This window comes from Meles meles, chromosome 13 (assembly GCF_922984935.1).
Source record: "Meles meles chromosome 13, mMelMel3.1 paternal haplotype, whole genome shotgun sequence".
NCBI lineage: Eukaryota > Metazoa > Chordata > Mammalia > Carnivora > Mustelidae > Meles > Meles meles.
The window spans coordinates 24,178,374-24,201,133 of NC_060078.1; the positions used below are offsets into that span (position 1 = coordinate 24,178,374).

General features: G+C 37.1%; 1 protein-coding gene across 1 annotated transcript in view; it reads right to left on the reverse strand.

Annotated features, from left to right (window-relative positions):
- Positions 1-11,337: 11,337 nt before the first annotated feature.
- The window catches only part of RTKN2 (rhotekin 2), a 76,215-nt gene continuing 64,792 nt past the window's right edge, over positions 11,338-22,760 (reverse strand). The window contains exons 10-12 of the mRNA XM_046026353.1: positions 22,306-22,471; positions 17,835-17,942; positions 11,338-16,599 (exon numbers count right to left, since the gene is read on the reverse strand). Of these exons, the coding sequence (XP_045882309.1) occupies positions 16,061-16,599; positions 17,835-17,942; positions 22,306-22,471 (813 nt within the window). The 3' untranslated portion in view covers positions 11,338-16,060. The remainder of the gene's footprint in view (positions 16,600-17,834; positions 17,943-22,305; positions 22,472-22,760) is intronic.

Here is a 22,760-nt window from a genome sequence, read left to right on the forward strand (position 1 = left end):
ATCACTTGGGTAGCTTGCGCTTCCTTTGGGCTTGCTGGTCTGAGGGTAGTTGATCTTCTTATTGTCCGTTGGCTTCCGAGAGGAAGACATCAAAGGCAGAAGCCCAGACCCGGGTGAGGGGAAAGAGACTCCATTTCTTGATGGGGGAGTGGCGATGTCACTTCAGAAAAGAGCATGTGGGATGGCAGCTAATGTTGTCATCTTTGGAAACAATCTACCTCTGAGAGCAATAACAAAGATCAATCAGTGAAAATGAATTGTAGAAGAGAACTAAAGCAGAGAAGGGTGTCGTAGGAGTTGCGATCAGGATTCATTGAGAAAGTTACGCTTACATTAAGACTTGAAGGAAAGAGAAAAATTGGGGCAAGAACATTCCAGGCAGAGGAAACAAGTGCAAAGCTCCAAGGAGGAATATGCTTTGCATATTCAAGACAGCAAAAAAGCTTATTTGTCTGAAGCAGAAGGAGTGAGAGGTCCCAACTGTGGGAGGTGATAAAATCAGAGGAAGGAGTTCAGCAGATCATGTAGAGTCTTGTAGGTCATTGTAAGAAGTTTGGCTTTTACTCTGAATTAAATGGAGAGCCTTGGTGGTTTCTGAGTAGGGAAGAAATACACATTGTATGTGAAATTGTCTTTTCACAGGATCCCTCTGTCTACTAGACAGAGCACACCACAGGAAGCTAAATAGAAGTAGGCAGACCAGTCAGAAGATGACTGTAATAATTCAGACAAGAGATGATGGTGGCTTGAATGAGGGTGGAAACATTGGAAAGGTGATAAGTGGTTGGATCCCTGGACGACAAGATTTACAGATGAATTGGACATAGAGTAGGGAGGAACCAGGGAAGCCAATGATGATCTCAAGATTCTTGACCCCTGCAGCTAGGGGCATGGAGTTGGTATTCTCCACATGAACTGAGAAGATTGGGACCGGGAGAGAAGAGGAGAAGGTCATGTTAAATTTGAAATGATTATTGAACTTCCAAGTATAGTTATTTAATAAAAAGTGGAAGATGTAACTGATACATGTGCACACTTTTAGAGACATAGGAAATTTTTGGAAACGTACATTAAAAACAGTTAACAGCGGTTACTTCTGGGTAATGAGAATCTTCAAAAATGGCGCTGGGATATAAAAGGACAGACTAATATATGTCTTCAGCTGTTTTTAAGTTTAATACCCTTCTGTACCATGTATTACATAGATGTATGTATGTATTACTATGTCCTGTATTACTTTGATAACTAGAAAATTACATACAATTTGTGTGGTTGGTGAAATGAATCAAGTCCTCACAAGTAAATCTTTATCAGAAAAGCCCACATTGGGCCAGGGTCGTGACAATGTCCTTTCAAGGTCTGACACTGATTTCTATGACTGGGAATTAACTGCTAATTCTTACCTTCACTTCCTCCTCAGAGCTCTGTGAAATTTGGAGTGTGTAAACAGCCTCTCTCGTTCGCTTGCCTCATCTTGAAAACAGCACCAAGAGCTCTCAGCACTTACCTACCTCACAGGAAATTTGAGGTTGGATGAGATAAGGTATTCAAATACTTTGAGTTACCACAAAGACAGGTGCTCATGTAGGCAGGTTATCATGAGTCCTGGAATATTAAGATATCATAAAAAGAAGCTGTTTCTGTCTTTTGATCATACAGGCATTTTGATACTCTTGAACTATTACTCTTCATTTTGTCTGCCATAGAATGAGTGTTTCTCCCCAAACAGTATTCATTTTAGCATTTTTGTTCATGCCTTCTGTCAAACAAGATTTCCACAGCCTTTGATTTTTATCAAGATTTACTTGACTTTATTCTTCAAAGCGTTTAATTCAAAGTTCACTCTATCAGTGGGTGGATTAGTTGAGTAACTGAAATATCAGTGTTGAATGCCATAAGAGTTTGTTAAATTATTTCTCTTCACAGGAGATGTACTTACCAAAGTCATGTACTAATGAACAATGAAGTGACTGTCTAAATAGTAGACATCGTTATAAGAAGTTACTGGTATGGTGAATGGAAAATAATAAACAGCGACAGCTCTAACAAATGTTCATTCAGTGCCTCTTAAGTATTCTTCTAAGGCCATTATCATGTGTCAGGTACTGTATTAGGTGCTATGAATACAAGAAGAAAACACATGTCTTTTCCCTCATGAAGCTTATATTCTGTCAGAGAAATGCCACATTGTGTTTTAAGTTTGGTATCGTCGTTTTAATGAAGTATTTGAGATGTTAGGCAAAGAGGAATTTGGAGGGTGCCAGCTGTATCCGTTTCTGGAAATTATATAGTTGATGACTATTATTCTGAAAAAAATCACCTTTAGTCCCACAAAGGTAAGGAGAAACCCAGAAAATCACCACCAAGCAGAATCACAAAGTACAGTCAGTGGAAAAAGTTGCAAGTCTCAGGAAAGATGAGCCGTCTTTATGTGTAAGACCTTTCTTAGAACTAAAAATTACAAGAAATCTAGGTCGAATGTTCTAAAAACAACGTAATATTTAAAAAAAAAAAAAACCACCCAAACAAAACTTATGTCCAACACAGGCCAGAGATTCACAGATATTATGGTCTCCTTGGACTGGATCCTGCCTCTGGAAGGTGGTTGAAGAAGATTGCCTTTGAGATTCCTTCCCAGCCTGAAGGAATCTAAATAAGTACAATTGTGAAGTGATATTTTCTCTAGAGAAAGATTTCTCAACAACCAAATACACCCAAGATGCTAAGATTCTATTTATATTTTATAATTATTTAACAATGATTTCAAACCAGAGATGGAGCTAAAGAAAACAGACGTTGCTAATTACTGAAGAGAGTGAAATAAAAGTATAGATTTTATGAGATATTATTTTGCCTTAAGTTCATTAGAAATCCTACTATTCGCGGGCCACATGTCTGTCAGGTTTAATTGGTAAACCACTCACTGGCCAACGGTCAGTCCAGGGACCCCTGCCACCACCAGCACCCCCAGTTTCCCAGAAATCTTGCTAAGATCGTTTCCCTCGCTTTTGCCTCCCTGTTCTAATTAATTTTCCACCCACATTTCTGATTTCAGTGCCAACTTCAGATGACTCTTGCTTCATCTTATAATTGAGCTTGCCATTCCTTGCTTCTATAATTATTCTTAAAAAAGACCTCCATAGTAAAAATAAAAACTCACATTTTTGACTGGCAGCTTCTCCAAGTTGACTGGCACTTAGGTGCTCATCTGAAGCTAATGAGCGTTTGATTGCAACAGTTCCTCTGGCTCTGATTCAAAAAGTGCTCCTGGCAAAGCCATTGTCTTGCTTTCAGTTGGTGGTGAGACAGCAATAAGGGGGTGCACCGGACATCAGAATTCACGTTAACACTGTTACGCACGACCCCTGGCTTCCCCACCTTGCAGCCACCCCACGGTGGGTTGTCTCCCATGCAGTGTGTCAACTGTTTCTCGTGCTTTGAACAACTTCGGACGTTGGGATGATAAGAATAGTCTTAGCAGCTAACATTTATTGGACACGGACTATTTCCTTGGAACTTTGCAGATGGCTTTATGCGTGGTTGCTCACTGAAACCTCGCAAAGACCTTCTGAAGAAGGTCCTATCGTTACCCTTTTACAGGGTAATGATAAGCCTGTGGCTAGCAGACTTACGCTGACTGGCCCAAGGCTGGTGGGTGAAGGCGGCACCCCTCCCTCAGCCCTCCACTGGGTGCCTTCAGCACTGCGATGGCCTGGCTGGAGACTGTGTGGTGGAACTCCCTGCGGGAGGGGGTGGGCTATCACACCTTCACTTTCTCTCTTCCGTGCCTGCCTCCCCTTCTAGGGTTGCTCATTCTTGCTTCTTCTTGACATGTACGTGTGTATCTCGTCCTTGTTTTGTCTCACCTCGGGAAATCATCTATAATTCAGCTGAAGCTTCTACCTAATGCATGTAGATATTGTGAAGTTCCAAAGAGTTTCCCTCTATGTGTCTCAGTAAAGTTTTGCTTTAGAACAATGAGAATAATGAGTTAAGCGAGAGATTTACTAGAAACAGGATTGATGAAGGAACATTCTCTTGATCTGAAGGGGACAACTATGGAGACTTTGTGGCCACAGAGGAACAGAGCAGTGAACCTGTTGGCATCTTTCAGTCTCTTCACTGGAATGCGAGTTGGCACAACAAGGAATGTGTCTATCAGCCCACGAGGAAAGGACATGTGTCATTTAATGAGATATGTTCTCTCCTTAATTTGTGGTTCCAGGAATCCATTCAGGGCTTGTTTAAACCCTTGGGAGAATACGGAAGATTTAGGTGCCCCCTTCCCTCCACCTTATAGAATTAAAAAACAGGAGTACAATACAACCCAGCAAGTTTAAATCTTATATGTCTGCTGGAATTAATGTAGTTTCTTTTTTTCTTATTGAAGACTCTGGCCCCGCACACACACGCATGCGCGTGTGTGTGTGCTGTTGGGCTGAGATTTGCTTAGTTTTGTAAACTGAATAATCCAGTACTGAGCATTCCAAATGTCAGTTTCCAGAAGGCCCCAGTGAATCGCGTAAAGGAGAAAGAGGAGATAGGCTAAAACTCATCAGTTTATAAATTGAATGTCTAGCAGCACTTCACTAAGACTCAAGGAATGCATTAGACTAATGGTTTCCAAATTGCTGGAGGAAACCCCAAGGTCCTAGGTAGGACCGAGATAGGAAGCAGGATGGGGAGGCCATGTGCTCCTACTCCCTTTCCACCCCACTGTAGTTGCACTGTTACCTCTTTTATTATTAAAAGACCCACATAAGATTTTGCTTGGAAATGGGGTCCTGCTGCTGAAACAAAAGCAGAGTATTGTATACTTGTTGCTTTAATGCTGGTTACTGATCAGAAAAGTACTTGTTTTTTTTTTTTTTTTTCTGGCACTGGAAATAAACCTCACGTATCAGTCCAACTAATCTGTAATCCCCAAGAAACAGAGACTAGCCTTCATCTTCATCTTCCCCTGCCCAGCAGCTGGCAGAGCCCTATATATTATGGGGACTAGCAAAGTGTTGGCTGAAAGCATGTCGTGTTTTCCCAATTACATTAATAACACGAGTCATCCACTACTTCCCATGAAGTTCACGGCAGAAAATAAAACAACAGAGTATTTTCACTGGTGTTGATCAGGCTTGTGGTACCTTTAGTCCAACACTTTCAGGGCTCTCCACTCTAAGCATTTTATTTTAGTAATTGATTTGGGTTGAGATCAATCTAAAGTAGAATCATATCTCTGCATTTTTATTGAGTTTCATTTCTTGGGATGTTTTGCAGCACGAAACAGCAAAGGTGTGGAAGTATCCTGGGCACACTATTCTAATTTCCTGAAGAAACTCTGAATGACTCATTTGGGGATGATGTCAGTGCTGCTCTCAGAACTGACTATTTAAAATGCGCTTTTGGTATCACAAATTACGAAGAAAAAAAAAAAAGTACAGCTGAATTTCCCACAGAGGAGAGCAGGAATCATGAACTCCATTCAAAGGGCTTGGTGTGGACGCATGAGGTTTGCCCTGGGCTGGTGACTGCTTCCTCCCTGCAATCTCTTTATGGCTCTGGGTCACTCTTCACAACCTTCAGGCTCCCCTTCCCTCTTGCCTACTGAAAAGAGAATCTGATAAACTCAGTCAGGCTCAGATGTTGCAGGGGGAAGCATTGTGTCATCTTCTCCTAGCAAAGAGGCTGGTAGGTAAGAAGAATCAAGTCAATGCGGTCGCATTAGTGGCCTGGATACATGCGAGAAGTTATTTCTCTCCTTAATTTTTTTTTTTTTTTTTGATCAAGCCAGGGGAGACTTGATCCCCCCGGCACCTTTGTATTGATAAAGCCTGACTCAGAACTAGCCCCTGCCGTCCATGGACTTCCCAAGTAGTCGGTGACATATACAGGCTATTGTTTGTTTGTTTTTTTTTTTGAAAGATTAATTAATTTATTTATTTGACAGGGAGAGATCACAAGTAGGCAGAGAGGCAGGCAGAGAGAGAGGAGGAAGCAGGCTCCCTGCCAAGCAGAGAGCCCGACGCGGGACTCGATCCCAGGACCTTGAGATCATGACCTGGGCCGAAGGCAGCGGCTTAACCCACTGAGCCATCCAGGCGCCCCTACAGGCTATTGTTTTTAATCTGCTAGAGACATGGTGAGCGTGCTCCCCCGATACCAACCATCGCCACTCCGGCCCTCCGTGGTCTAACAGAGAGTGGGTCACAGGTGATCAGGATACGCTAAGCCCACGTGGCAGAGTTCTTCAGAAACTAAATGGAAGGTAAACACTTCAGCCTAACCTTCCAGGCAGTTCATCTGACTTCACGCTCTCATCCACTTTCTTTCTCTAATCCCCAGACATGTGCCATTATACCATTTCAGTCCCTAGGCATACCCTATATTTTCAAAATTTTTAAGGCCATCTATTGCTTTGGAAACAAATTACCCCCCCCCCCCCCACTAAAGTTACTGGTTAAAACAATAAGCGTTTATTATCTTACTGTAAGTTTTTGTGGGTCAAGAATTTTGGAAGCACTTACTAGATGGTTCTGGCTTGGAATTTCTCAGGCTGCTCACGCCTGGGATCTGCTCCCAAGGTGGCTCACTCAGAAGGTGGTGCTTGTCGCTGGGAAGAGGGCGCAGTTCCTCTTCAGTGGGGTCTCTTCTAGGACTGTTTGAGGGTAGCTGCTGGCTTCCCTCAAAGTAAGAGATCTGAGAGAGAGCTTGGGGGTAAGCGTCCTTCTAATGACGGAGCGCTACGAGCTGCCGCACAGTATCTCCTCCACCAGTCTGTTAGCTAGGAGTGAATCACTAAGTCAGTATTCGAGGGGAGGGGCATGAGGCTCCACCTCTGAAGAAAAGTGTCAGGGAATTTGTAGATGTGTTTTAAACCACCATAATGCTCCTGCCCTCCCATTTGCTCTGTTCTTTCTGCTCAGAACACCCTTTCCCATACAGGCACGGCCCCAAACGACATGACTTCATAGTTAGCAGCATCCCTGGGTCTTTCCCAACAGATCTGAGCGGCACCCTGAACCCCTAGGCATGGCGATCCAAACTGTCTCCGGATACTGCCAAATATTCCGTAGTGAACACGAATCACCCCTGGCTTAGAACCACAGTTCTAGATGTTAAAAGTTCTGTCATTTATTTTTGTAACCCCAATACTAAACAGTTTTAATATGCTGGTGCGGTCACTACTCTAAGACTGTTCTAACAAACCTTAGAACGTGACTTTATTCTTTCAACTTTGGGCTGCTGAGGACCCTCACTTGTCCTGTCTGACCTTTCCTGGGCCTCCTTCACCCCTGACTCCAGTAGCCTCTCAATAAATTATCCCATGCCTCCCCCCTCTTTTTTTCAAGGTCTGGCTCAAATACTTCTTCCAGTTCTCCCTGATTTCCTTAGATGCAACTTATCTTTTTTTTCCCCTTCTTATTTCTGTTATAATGCTTTCCATAGCTTAGTAGTAAATTCAAGTTTACATATACCCAATGCGGGTCCCTCCTGAATGCCTCCTGGGGCCAAGCATTATGCCCAGAATAGTATATGCTGGATCTTATTGTGAATGAAATGGATTTTCTTTGGGGCTCTAATACAAAGGGTATACCAAGGGACTACATTACTAGGAGAAAAGTTTGGAAGCTAGTCTGGCAAAACTTAATCTTTTTTTTGCTATTTCACATTTATTAAAGTCTGGGAGTACGATGAGGAAGTTGAACACTCACTTTGGATCATGAATGATGATGTTCAAATAGTGTCTCACTCACCTTGAGACTTTAGGCAAGTTACTTAATTGTTCTGTGCCTTTAATTGCTCATTTTTAAAATGGTGATTGTTATGATACTACCCCGAGGGGATAAAAGGAGAGAGATCAACTTGGAGCTACTCTAGCTGAATTCGGAGAGGGAGAACAGAGGCTCACTCTCTTGGCTTCACTCTCTCTGTTTGCTACCTCAAAAGCTATCAATTCAGGAGCCCAGGGCTTTCTAGATTAGTTCGAGACAAATACCAACAGCCATTCCAGTGGTTTTACTAATAGGAAAATTGAACAGATGAGTAAATAGCTTGCCCAGGCCACATGGCTATTTAATGGTAAAACGACTACAAGAATCCTATTGCCCCAACTCTTAAACTGAATACTCTTGCCACGAACTCTGCCAACTGTATTGCTGACGTCAACGCTTCCTACTTCTGTTTGCCTTATTTTCTTTCTTTTTTTTATATATATTTTATTTATTTATTTGACAGAGAGAGAGGTCACAAGTAGGCAGAGAGGCAAGTTTGCCTTATTTTCTTGAACTGGCATTCAAAGTCCTGCACGTGGTCCAATTATCCTACCTTTCCCCTATGCCAATCTTTACCATGTTCCATGGGTTTCTACCCCAAAAATAGGCTCAATGCCTAACAATCCATTCTTTTCCACAACTGTCATGACCACATTCCCCCTTAAACTCCTTCAGGAACCTACTGGATAAACTGACTACTATTTTGTTTATTACTCCTCGATTTGAAAAATCTTCCCATTACAACTTGTTCTCACATTGTCCCAAGATACTCATAGTATATAATTTTGTGTTGCTTAACTCACTTGAGTAGTAAAAACATACAAGACATTTTGTACTTGTTGAAAAATTGTTTTGCAAAAGTTCTCATACCTCTTAAAATTAGATGTTTGTGATATACTGAATACTCCTTTATATCGCCTCTTATTTATGTATTATCTTTTCAACTAATTTCTCAGGTACACTGGTGGTAGATAGGGATTTATTTAAATGTCTGTGTACAGATATATTACTTTTAGATACGCAGAATGCAAATTCAAGCAGCAATTCACCTTGCTATTCTCTAATATGGTTGATCCTACAAACACGTGAACTTTTCAAGAATAAGTATTCTTTTTAATTTTCCAAACTGCAATGGTGCCTAACATAGGATTCTTACACAATAAGTATTTGGATACACTTTTAGAGATCTCTTAAAGTCTGATATTTTCACATGAAGTAAAAAAAAAAAATGGAGCTGGTTTAAATTTTTTTTTTTAAGATTTTATTTATTTGAGAGAGAGATCACAAGTAGGCAGAGAGCCCAATAAGGGGCTTGATTTCAGGACCCTGAGACCATGACCTGAGCTGAAGGCAGAGGCTTAACCCACTGAGCCACCCAGGCACCCCTAAAATTCTTTTAAGAATATATGTATGCATGTGTATATGTTAGCTAGATCTTCTCATGCCTTTCTTTATACATTTGTTACAATGATATATCACACTATAGAAACAAGGTAAGAATTTAAGTACCAGGCCCTGGGCTTTATGTTTGTTTCCTGCATTATCTTATTTAATAATCATGGCTATCCTATGAGGCAAATACTATTTTTACCTTAAAGATAGAAAAACCCTAAAACCCCAAACTTAGATGATGTTTAAAAAAAAAAAAAAAGTCCCAAATCACACAACCGGTCATGCAGAGCTAGACGTTAATCCAGGTCAATTCCAGAATCCACATTCCTAACTACCAACGCAATGTGACCCCAGGCAAGTCTTCTACGTTTGCTTAGTGGGCTACTGAGTTAATTCATATGCTTATAGCACAATGCCCTACACATTCTTACCCAATACTCTTCCGCCATCACCATTTCACTGTGACAGGATTAAAAAGTTAGTACAACATGCTCCCCGTCCTGAAAAACCTAACTTGTGATAGGTAGAATTCTAAAATGGCACCCCAAGATATCCTGCCCTTTGAATATATCATGCCCCTGATTACATTATATGCAAGAGATTTTTTTTCCTGATGTAATTAAGGTTACTAATCAGTGGATCTTGAATTAATGAAAAGGGAAATTATCCTGATGGGCCACATCCACTCACATAACTCCTTAAAAAGTAGTTTTCCTCAGCTGGTGGTAGATGGAGAAGTCAGATAAATCTGCTTCATATAGATTCAACTCCCTCATGAGGAGCATTTAATCCACCAGACTTAATGAGTTGTTGCTGTCTTTGAAGAGGGAGCCATGTGTAAAAACTGGAATACAGCCTGCAGTTGCTGGGAGTGACCCCTGGTCCATCTACAAGCACCAGGAACTGAATTCTGCCAAAAACAGAATAACAGATAAGCCTAGAAGTGGATTTTCCCCAGAGGTCCAGATTAGAGAGCTAAGGGTGGCAGACACCTTCATGTCAGTCTTGTGGGGTACTAAGCAGAGAACCCACTGGAATCCATGCAGAATGCTGATCTAAAGAAATGTGAGGCAATGAATGGATGTTGTTTAAAGTTGGTAAGCTTATGGTAATACATTATGCAGGAGACAAATTCACAAAACTAATATGTAATGGAACACAAAACTGTGAACAAGGGCTTGTGCTATAGCAGTATAAATAAAGTACAAAGAAAGGAGTGTAATTACCCTGAAGGAGAGGTTAAGGGGGCATGAAGCCTTGAGGAATTTAGAGGTGCTACCATTTTGAAGAATGAATAAAATTTGCTGGCTATGGGCTGAGGAAGGTAGGGAAGAGAGGGAGGAGAGGGAGGAGAGATATTCTAGGCTGAGAGGATAGCATGAGAAAATAATGAGCAAGCAGAAACTTGTTGAGGCAAGGTCCAAACACTGAGAGTAGCAAGAGGAATGCGCCCAGCAGGGCATGGCAGGTTGGAAGGGGGCTGTGATGCTTTCTGTCAGCTGTGGAGAGGTTTGGACTTCTGTTCTGCCAACATTGGCAACAGGTACTAGAATCTTTTATGATTAATTGAACATATCTGAAGACTTGATGGAGTATATGTTATATATCTACAATTTTATATTTTATGTATATTAACACATGTTTTAATACTTGAGGCAAGTGGATAGATAACTCTTCTTAACAATTTTTCTCCTCTTTAATATAAAATGAAAATTGTCACAGCTAAATAAATTAAGATATGTTTACTAAGATGGCTAAATTCAACAAAAATGTATCTACTCACAAAGACAGAAAATGTTTTTTGAGTATTTTATGAATACAGAATGTTTATGACAAACATAAAAATACAGCACTCAGAAAAGTACCCATTGTCGTCGAAACCATCTATTTAAAAAAACATTTTTCTGAGTATAGTTGATGCACAATATTAATTAGTTTCAGGTGTACAACACAGTGTTTTGACAAGTCTCTAGGTTATGCTGTGCTCACCCTAAGTGTAGACACCATCTGCCCTCATACAACACCATGACAATACCATTGACTGTATTCCCTGTGCTGTGCCTTTTATTCCCATGCCTTACTCATTCCATAACTTGAAGCCTGTCTTTCTCACCCCTCTTCGCCCATTTTGTCCATCCCCTCCCCACTGGGAACCATCAGTTTGTCTTTCTGTATTTATAGGTCTGATTCTGCTTTTTGTTTGAAACATTCTATTTCAGTATCTTGGAACATGTTTATGACATGACATAATTATGTATACACAAGATCTTTTCAATCTCTCTCTCCTTCAGTAATATATAAAGAGATTGCCATATCTCTGAAAGCAAACTGCTGTGACATAAAACACAATTTTCAGTAAGATTTGGAATGATTTTGCCTAGTTTCCTAATTATCAAACATGTCAGGACTGGTATTTTTCCTATATTCAGATAAACAAAAATATTATGTAATAAATCTCAGAGAAAGGGAAGCTTTTTAAAAAAAAAAGTTAAATATTTCTGGTCATGTTTCAGATCCAGAAGTAAAATGTTGAAATAATATAATTGAGCCAGGATTGTTCATTTCTCTCCCCCTCCCCTGAAGAGCTCCATGGGAATAAACTAAGCACTGAGGGAGGTACATTATAAATAAGGAGTCTCCTTGTGGCTAACAGCAACGGAGTATCCTAGGTTTCTAATTTATTATCAGAATGACTTAAGCTCTGGGTGAATTCTGCATCAATAACATAAAACTAAGGTTATACAGTGAATTTTTGAGAGCATACTGTAAGAAGGATTATATGTAAACATTCTGATGATTATTAGTTATAGCAAGGTTATCAAATATTAGTCTTATAATAACTAACACCAGCTTTGGGTATATCTTTCTGATTGAGCTGATTTCACAGTAGTTTACTTCTATCAGTCTAGCACAGAAAGGGGTACCTAAAGAAAAAGGCAGCAAATGTCTTCATGAACCAGTTCCTTTGATGTATAGAAACTTTAATCACATGACATTGGCTTCCTTACCAATCTTTGGTACTTTAAAAAAATACATACCCATAATAGGATACTTTTTTTTTTTTACAGAGTGCCAGCAGAGTCGGGGGAGGGGCAAAGGGAGAGGGAGAATCCCAAGCAGAAGCCCTGCCCAGCATGGAGCCTGACACAGGGCTCTATCTCAGGACCTTTGCAATCATGACCTGAGCCAAAATCAGAAGTTGTATACTTAACCACCTGAGCCACCCAGGCGTCCCATGAATATGTTTTAATCTAGATGATGCTTGACTTACATTTAATTAAAAAATAAAAATTAGAAACAATGTCAATCATACAAGCATGTTATAATAAAATAACACCCCCTAGCATATCTTTAAATGAAATCTTGTCTTTTAAAACTTCAAAGGTAATGACACCTTTTCTAGTGTTAACTAAAAATATGCATGATCCAAAATAAACCGTTTTTTCATAGAACTATTATTAGTGAAGCAGGTTACATTACACATGTAAACATTTGAAAATAGTGATGCCTTTGAAATGTAAGGGCACAAAGTCAACTCTGTCTACTTTATAGTTTAAGACTAACAGAACACTGTATAAATTGTCATCAGTTAAAGTATAATTACTATTCAATAATTCACTCCTTAAGAAGACAAGGACTTTGATAAATTCTGACCAGAGGGATAGATATTTTCCCTGCCAAAGCACTGCTCTTTCTGTTCCCGGTACAGCGTTCTGACTCGGTTGTTCCTCATTCATGGTAACACAGGTGATTACATTCAAATGGCATTTAACATAAATTGTGCCAAACTGCCCTATAGTTTCATTTTGGACTGAATTAATTAACTTCTCAGTAGGTGACTGAGGTGCTGAACACAAGCCTAAGGAAATACTTGACTGCTTAACCTACCTTATATGAATCATCTCTAACGCAATGGCAGCTTCCATTTTTAATAAACAGGACCAGAAAAATCTACTTAGTGAGATCTTAAAGGGTAAAGATAAGACACTTACAATAAATGGAATCAGTTTTCCACATACATGCATATCCATTTAAAGAAGTCAGGGGGCACTGCAGACAGTTAAGGAGGATTTAACCAAACTTACCAAGAGTTGGCACACCTGAGATTCTGAAAGACTGTTTACCTTAGGAGGTGTGTGTTTATAATAACAAAATGCCTTCTTTGTCCTTGGCAAGATGTTTAAATAAAAAGCTCACCACTTTGTAGCAAGTAAAAATAATACTATCTTAATGCTGTTGTAAGTAATTTATGTCCCAGAGCTTGAAATGTAAATGTAATTTTCTAAGACATTATCTTCAGATCATCAGAATTATCATATCATAAAATATCTATTCTTTCTGTTTCTCTAATTATATAATATTATTATCAAGCTCTGACAGCTAACTCTTTGTTTTCAAGTTTATAGTCTTCATATATCAAGAAACAATTAAAAGGACAAACAGGAATGTGAGAAGGCAGCTCATAAAAAGCTGAAATGTCTTTTATTACATGACATATTTTTATCTGTCATAAACTTCCGGTTTAGGAAATGAGAAAACAAATACTTCTTTGACGAACTCCTTGACAAAGTGTTTAACTAAGTATTTTTAGATTTTTTTTAACTGTGGAAGGAAGGAAGGAAGGGAGTAAGAAGAAAAAAGGAAGGGAGGGAGCCCCCGACTTTGTATGAAACCTTTTGGGGGAAGTGAACTAACATTTAATGAACACCACGTTAAAGGAAGTGAAGCTGAAGCCTTCAGGCTGCTCCCAAAGGCTCTGTAGCATACGGGAAGGTGGGCCCCCAGAAATAGCCTGAATAACTGTGGTCCTTGGTCAGGCTTCACATAAATATTTCTAGGAGGAAGGGCCTCAGCTTTGTTTCAGTGTCCCACTGAGGGCACAAATGCTAGGTAGTTTCTCTATGAATAAATTCTATTTCCAGTACACCTTAAATCCTTCTTGATATAATATGCATGAGGAAATGACAAGAATATAATTTGGAAGTTTTAACACTGGTTGTTATAAGGAAGGCTTCGACTAAAAAAAAAGAAAATGCTTAGATGCCAGTTTCAGAAACAATTTTGCCTGCAGCGTCTTCTAGCTCAATAATTTAGTGGCAATGACAGTCACAAATGCTGTCAAAAACAGCAGCTGAGGTTTAAAAAATAAACAAAAACTCAAACAATAATAGCCTGTAGATTTTAATATTGTCATTTACTGAACTGGCAACCACAACAGAATTTATGAGAGCCTTCTCGTTAGAAAAAAACAAATTAATCGTACCTTTGCAGGTTTTCATGCATGTGATTGTCTCTACAGTCCTCTAAAGGCAGGCACATGGGGCTTCCTTCTCATCAAATACTATGTCTATCATGGTGTCGACGGTCACAAGAGACCTTTTGTATCATTACTCCCCCGAGTCGCAATTCTTACGAGGAGTCCCCGGCAAACATAAAAGTAACCTGGCAGTTACATCATTCTACATAAATGAAAAAAGACTGCTATCTAAAAATAATGAAAGTCTCCATTTAAATTAATGTTACTTTTTTGTCAAGTGTTCATTTTACTTTGTAATAATATAGTTCTGATCCAAATAGAGTTCTCATGAGCTTTAAAAAGATCTCTAGAGATTATACACAGGGCAGTAATTTAATTCTTGTATTTTTATTTCTTGCAATGACATTTAGGGTTCAGTGTGATTTCAGTTTTTTTGAGCCGTTGCTGACACCTTATGGAAACTGTTTTATTTGGAAATTCTGATTTGATTTTTAAAACTGTTCAGCTCTTGTTTACAAGAAGCATTATTATTTAAAAAAAGGATTTTTGTTCCTTTAAGGTATTCATCCTCTCGCTATTTATTCCTCACTTGATTTCATAATCCTGTTTGGGTCACAATGATTAGTTGCTATGGAAATTACCTCCTATGGAAATGATTCCGATGTCATTGTTGTAAGAATATGACTTTTAATGAATAATATCAATAGCAGACATCAACCCTTACTAGAAAAAGGAAATTTAATTAAAATGTTTTAAAAGGATTAATTCTGAAAATTATTATCATGGCCAACTTTTCTGATATTTTTGAATCAGCCATCTGCTTTTTAAATAAGTATTAAATGAATTTTAAGGTGTTAATCAGCTACTCACTTCCCCAAATTCCAATGTCATAATGGAAATTAGCACCATGCATAGAAAAGTGGAAATAGAGAACATTTCATTTACCTTTTCTCTAAACTAATAAATGTTATGTTTCACTTATGAGAGTTAATGTCAACAGGATTTCAGGGCTCATCAAGGAAACAACTTTGAATAACACATTATGAATTCCCTTTAAAGATGAAGAATTTAATATTTCAAAATTTATCCCAGGAATTTGAAAGGTCAGTGAGTTAACTAGTGAGTTAAACAATAGATGAGAGCCAGTGAACCATTAGATGAGAATTCCAGAATGCTAAGAAGAAATTTTCTTGGGTGGATTCTACAATTTGTGGTTTGAATAAAACTTTTGAAACATTCCATTAGTATTAAAACTCTCACAATGAGAATATGGCTCATATTTAACACATTTTAAATTACTAGACAGTCTCTCCCCAAAGAAATTTTAATGCCTTCTTCTGCCTAGTGCTTGCTCACTGCTGGCACTAATTTAGGAATAAATTAACCCTTCAAACAATTAGGATATTGTCTGAAACTGCCTCTTGCACTCTACCAGGGAAATCACTTATATTCCAAAGATTAGAAGTAAAAGAGAAATCCAATTCTTCATTATAAAGCATTTTTTTAGACTTCATAGCTTATTAATTATTGATTTAAGTCACTATCATATTTACCAACATAATTACATATTACTGTATCTCTAGTGCTTCTGAATTAAGCCTAACAGTTATAGATTTTGTTAAATGCTTTATACATTAAGAGTTTTCTATACTTGTGCCTGCAGCCATGATCTAGGGTCCAAAATGTCTTTGATAGATTTCTGCCTTGGAACTGGCACTGGCTTGGCTTCAAAATTGGTTTTAGTGTCTATGTGTTCTCTATCATCATTTAAATCATTTTTCCTGGCAGGAAGGAGTTTTCGAGGAGCAGCCATCGGTTTCTGTAAGTGATGCATTAGGGTTGATAATTTGGTATCCAAAGGCGAGGTCCAAGATACACTTTTTTTTTCCCAGTTGTCCTTAACCAATTGATCTGGGTTACTCTGTGTTTTTAAGCTGAATGGAGCTTTATCAGAAGGAGGAAGAGGAGCACGTCTTTTTTTCCCTTTCCCATCATGTAGCTGGTTACTTGCAGGAGATAATACCTTTTTCTGGATAACCATTTGATGATTACCATCAAAGAGGCTGGCCCAAAGAGGTGGTGAGGAGTCTTCATGCTGACCAATAAGAAACTGTCCATTTGTCTCTTCAAGTTTTTTTTGTATTGTATCAGTTAAACTTTCAAGTTTTACAGGTGAATCAATGCCTGTAATAATTATGAGAAAAAGTACATGGGGGAAAATTTCAAAAGCTGTGTTCACTTTGAGTTATTGTTTTCTAAATCAGTATCTATAATGGTCATCAAAAACACATTGGATAAACAACTGGTTTGAGTTTAAAAATAACCCTACCAACAGAACCAAAAAAAAAAATCATTCACTGTGCACTTTACACACACACACACATTAATACATTCCTAAATAAATGACTATAAGCCAGTTTTCAAAGAAGTGTAGACACATCATAACTTTTTCAATTCAATAGGTTAAATATTTATTAAATAACTTTTCTTAGATTTAAAATTTATTCTGATTTCTAGGTAAGATTAGATCCCCTTTTTATAAAAGCCTGATATGTAAACTTGGACAAGTGTAACTGGATTAACATCCTTTCCTGTAGACAAGAAAAGTCTCTGTTAATAGGGAAAAATTCCAAAACCAGAAATCCAAGGAAACAGAGTGAAGCCCTGATACCAGTTTGGTGATAAGGATGCTGGATGAATTTTTCCTTGGGAAAAAATAAGAGAACAGAGATAAACGTCTGTTAAATAAATCACTGGTATTAAATGAATCATTGGTTGTATCATTTTTAATCTAATATTTTAAAGTGTGTGTAAACTATATATTGGTGGCAAAAACAGAACAGAATTTAGTGTTGACCTGTGTTTGTTCACCCACTGTTCGTTCAGGCAATCCCACAGAGAAATAAATACACTTCAAAGTGTGGGAAAATGGAATATTAATTAATGAGTCTATAAAGTTAAAATTTTCCAAAGTATTAAACTTAACGAATTTTTTGACCTGAGATGAAAGCTTCCATTTATTAATATTCATTTATCAACATTACTTTAAAACAAATTTAATAAAACACAGAAAAAATTACAGAACATGATTATATTTTAGAATCTGCAAGTTTACATTTTCAGAATTTTCATCAGCTACTCAGCTAATATTTATTTTCAGTGCAGCCTTATTCATTTTGAAGCTTTAACATTTTTGTTTGATCTTAAGCATTCAAACTATGAAAAATGTGTATTCATTAATTTTGTATTAATTCATCTATTAAACATGAGTTCCTTAGTCTATAATCATAGTCTTTTTTCATTCATTTTGACTGTGCCCTGAAAATTTTAGCATTTTAATGTCAATAGAATAAGCTGCTTGAGTATGGACAATGTTGTTTTTGTTACCCTGCAGCTTAGAAAAGAAAAACCCCACTTACTCATATCATGGTAGACTGAGGTCGCCTCTTTTGTCAAGAACAAAGGTGGTTTCCGTGGTGACATAATCTCAATTTTCATAAGTTCTTCACAACAATGCTTCCATTGGCCTAAGAAAGACAGAAAAAGGCAGGCTAGTTTAAAATATAAATGTGAAGGCATATATTTCATTTTCAGTAGATATCAACATATTTTTTGCTGTGAAAAATAAGAGGGAATCTATAAAGCATTGCCTTAAGGAAACCACAAAAACCCATAATTTTGAAGTCCAAGTCTAAGCACTAGAGTAATCTATTCGAAAAATAAAGTTCTGTGCACAGATATAAAAAGCTAAGATCTCTAGGCTATTAAATACTATACTATTTCACTAAATGGTCTAATAACTGAAATTTCTATTTATGGCAAAAATTTGTACAAGTTCTCTTCTTTTAAATATTAAGTAAAAATATCCAGTTCTTAAGACAGTTGAAAGGTAAAAATCAACTGAAATAGTTATCTAGAAGGATACAGTGCTTCTCAAAAATGGTGTTAACTTTGAAAATTCTAATTAAGATACAAGAATTGCTTATTTAACAATTATTTCTTCGAATGATTATGCTTTTTGAAATTCATATAACTCTAGAAAAATGCTGCATCTTCATTCAAGTAAAAGGTATATAAGAGCCTATTATAATAAAGACACATCAGTCAAAATTCTAACTGGATCTAATTTATTTTAGGAAGGACACTTAAAATAAAGCCATTAGTCATTTGAAATAAAAAATACTCTTTAAGCTGTTTCAATTTTTAAGTTAAAATTTAAGAATACGGATAACATTAATTTTTCTTTTAATTATGTTTTACTATTTTCATCTTAAAACGCTCAGGCTTATTTCTTCTGAGTGGATATAAACTTCAGCCATTCCATGTTTATTACGTGCCTTCATGCTGGATAACAACTGTACCAGAGACTATGTGTCTCTATATTCATGTTATAAAAGTAGGTTATTGAGCTTCACTGTTCTTATACTCTATCTTACATCTGTAGAAAAATAAATGTAATACACATGTGCCTTTTTGGAATGATTTATGATGTATATTTTTCTTCCTTTTATTATATTCTCAGTCTCCATACTCAATATCCAATTTAGTTATTTTCCACAGTTTAAAAATAAAAGACATTTCGTGTTTGGTCAAATTATCTATTCATTTTTGTTGTTTTAAATCTAATATACAGCCATGGTTATATGGTAATATGCATAAATTTTAAATCCATCACCTTAAATAGCTAAGAAACATAAAAAACCTTTTATGTTTTATTACAATGCTAAGTATAGAATATGGTAAAAATTTCAAAATAGCCCACATAGCATCTCATAAAGGGAATGAAATCTTGAGTTTGAGGCTTCAAAGGTTGCTCTGCAGAATTTAAATCTAGTAGGATCTGAGATCTGATAACTTATTCCTCCCCTCCACTTCCTTTTTTAGATAAATATATAAAAGCCAGCTTTTCCTTCTTGGGGGCAGAAAAAAATAAGATCTTATTTAATAGAAAAATAATGAAATACTTTGAACTAGCAAAATTTCTCCATCAAATCTTGGGCAAATTATAAAGTATAGCATTTTCTCTATATTGATAGATGAAAGCTTTTCATTGTTAAACTGGTAGCAGAATACTAATCATGCTGAAGACTGGAATATAAAGCCATGCTATCCCATGCGTTACTGAAATCAGAGGTACAAGTGTGGTATGTTCACTGGTGAATTTTACAATGCGAACATTTGTTTTATCAGTGACTAAATTAGTATGCACAGTTATACCTGATTCAACATGCTAACCAATATGAAATATTAAACAGCTATGCTGTATTCACATAAACTCTGTATACTAAAGATGTTTACCACAATAATATTTGCTATAATGTTCCCAGTCAAAATGATCTGTTATCTTAAGCTGCTACATAACTCAATATTTATATTATTAAATACTTGAAAAAATTTATCTTTGACCCACCATTCTAGCTCTACCTTTTTGATCATCCAAAACAAGTGTTTTTACATGTCTGTTAGCTCTCAAATATTAAAAATTAGCTATGAGGGGCGCCTGGGTGGCTCAGTGGGTTAAGCCGCTGCCTTCGGCTCAGGTCATGATCTCAGGGTCCTGGAATCGAGTCCCGCATCGGGCTCTCTGCTCAGCAGGGAGCCTGCTTCCCTCTCTCTCTGCCTGCCTCTCTATCTACTTGTGATCTCTCTCTGTCAAATAAATAAATAAATAATTTAAAAAAAATTAGCTATGAAATCCCCCTTGCCTCCAGCCTCCACTCTTCAGGTTGTTCTATGGCAGGCCAAACAGACCTAGTGCCATTAACGTTTTCTCATAGTTTTTAATTTTCTCATTCTCCTGATTTTCTACTCTTAATCAGAGTCAAGTAATTGAAATTAACTCTAAATATTAAATTGCTCTTAGTTTATTCTGCCCTAAATATCTATGCTCTACTTTGTTCTACACATCAGATTTCACCTAAAATTATAAGAGGCTACACTTACCACTTACCACTTACAAGTCAGTCTTTAGGATATAAACATTTCCGTCTTTGCTTCATATCATCATACACAATGAATTCTAAAGTGTAAGTCTAATAGAATTTATACTTTAAAGATCACATAGATTGGCAGATTTTATCCACAAATCATTAAATACTAAAGAAGTAGCTAGATGTAAGAACATAGTTGTCATCACTTTCTTATTTTGACAATAATATCACAAGATTTGTATCCCTCCAAATCTCCCATTTTAGCATGATGAATTATTTTACCTAATCTGGCAAATAAAAACATGAGACCATTTAGCAGTTGATATCCAGACCATAGTAGTCTGCATTTTTACCTCCTTTAATCTCTCATTCCTGTTTTTATATACATAAAAAGTGGAAAATAGCAGAATCACTCCTAAAAATAGTATAGTCTTTGTAAGACTCTCTAGAGCAGAGCATTTGAGAAAGCAGTTAAAATTTCAGATGTGATCAGCAAAGGAAAGGAAGTTTTTGTCTTTTAAGTTACATGTCTAAGATCAGCTGAAACTTAAAAAAAAAAAAAGTACTGCATGCTGATAAGCATGGAACAAATATTTAAACATCTATTCAGTGCCTAGGGATAGTACTCAAGGAAAACAAGTCCTAAAGAATTCCAGAAGGCTATAGTGGGAGTCCTCTGGTTTCCTGCAGTAAACCAGCAATCTCTTCAGGCCTCAGTTTTCTCAACTTTAGAGGAGAGGGAAATCATTTCTGCCTTGCTGGGCTGTTATGCGAAATAAAGGAAGCCATATGGTATGTGGAAGGTAATCAATATATTTAGTTCCCTTCTTTGTCCCCACCCTAACCATCACTATAATAACTTGACCAGGCCATAGACCACAGTAGGCTTATAAAAATTAATCTGAGGACAGCGGGTATTAACTCTTTTATAAAGTTCCCAAACAGATCTTAAGAAGTCCTAAAATTGGGCGCCTGGGTGGCTCAGTGGGTTAAAGCCTCTGCCTTTCGCTCGGGTCATGATCCCAGGGTCCTGGGATCGAGCCCCGCATCGGGCTCTCTGCTTGGCAGGGAGCCTGCTTCCTCCTCTCTCTCTCTCTGCCTGCCTCTCTCCCTACTTGTGATCTCTATCTGTCAAATAAATAAAATAAAATCTTTATAAAAAAAAAAAAAAAGAAGTCCTAAAATTTCTTCTAGGAGTTGCAGAAACTACTTTCTATTGTTAGAAAATTCCTATCTTTTGTAATTCTATAAAAAAGCATTCTGAAGACATAAAATACTGGTTGAATCTAACAGTAGGCTTACTTTGACTAGAAATAGCTGTTATCAATAATCTACATTTTCAATATATGACTTCATTATTTTCTTGTTGATAAAATTCCTCCTTAAATTGAGAATATTAGAACCTCACATATTTTACATAGTAGAACTCTATTATATTACTATCACATTGTTTTTATAATCATGGGCTGTATTACTGAAACTGAAAAACCATATGTATGGTTTTAAAAAAAAAATCTTTGGATGATGTCCAAGATGATATAATGAATCTGGAGTTAACAGAAGGTTACATGAGTCTCCTGAACATTTCAAATTTTAGGATCATCACTAACATACAGAAGTTTTTTACGACTCAAATGGCTTCTTAACCCTTTGATCAAACACACTGACTTAACCAGTTAAAACCCAATGTTTTGGAAAAAATGTGGCCTAATTGTTTTGGGGACAGAGAAACTTAAAAATAACAGGTATTCAAAGGGATAATAAACTACAGTAAGTCAGCACTGGGAAAAGGTTGAGAGAAAAAGGCATCAATGCACTGATGATATACTGTCATTTTTGTTCAAGAGCACAAAAAAATCTTGATACAAACCAAACGATTATAATTTTAATATTTAGATTGCTTTGTGCATCCTTTCATGCTTCATGAATATATTACTAGTAAATCCAAACATCAACTTACTAAGATCAAAGAAATGTTGCCAGAAGGCTTCCATCCATTTCTGAAGATCTTCTCTATTGTCCGCTACAAAGATATGAGTTACAGCCTGTCCAGCAACAGGGTTGATGACAGAGAAATTATGAATTTTTTTCTTGGTATCCTTATCCATTGCCCGAATTCTGGTTTCCTAAAAATTAGGACAAAGTTGGTATTTTACAAGAGAGTATTTTCAAATAAATGTTTTAGTGCTTAGCCACTATACTTACATCAGATGCAATTATAAATCTTATTGCTGATCACATAAAATATGTATTATGAGAACTTTCAATATTGACTCAAATCTATAAAAAATTGCTTTTTATGAAAAATATTGAGTAACGTTTCAAAGTATGCTACATAGAGAAATTACATGAGATTAAAACATAACCTGTTTTGATCTGTTTAAGTAGGAGTTTGCTGTCTTTTATATACATCTT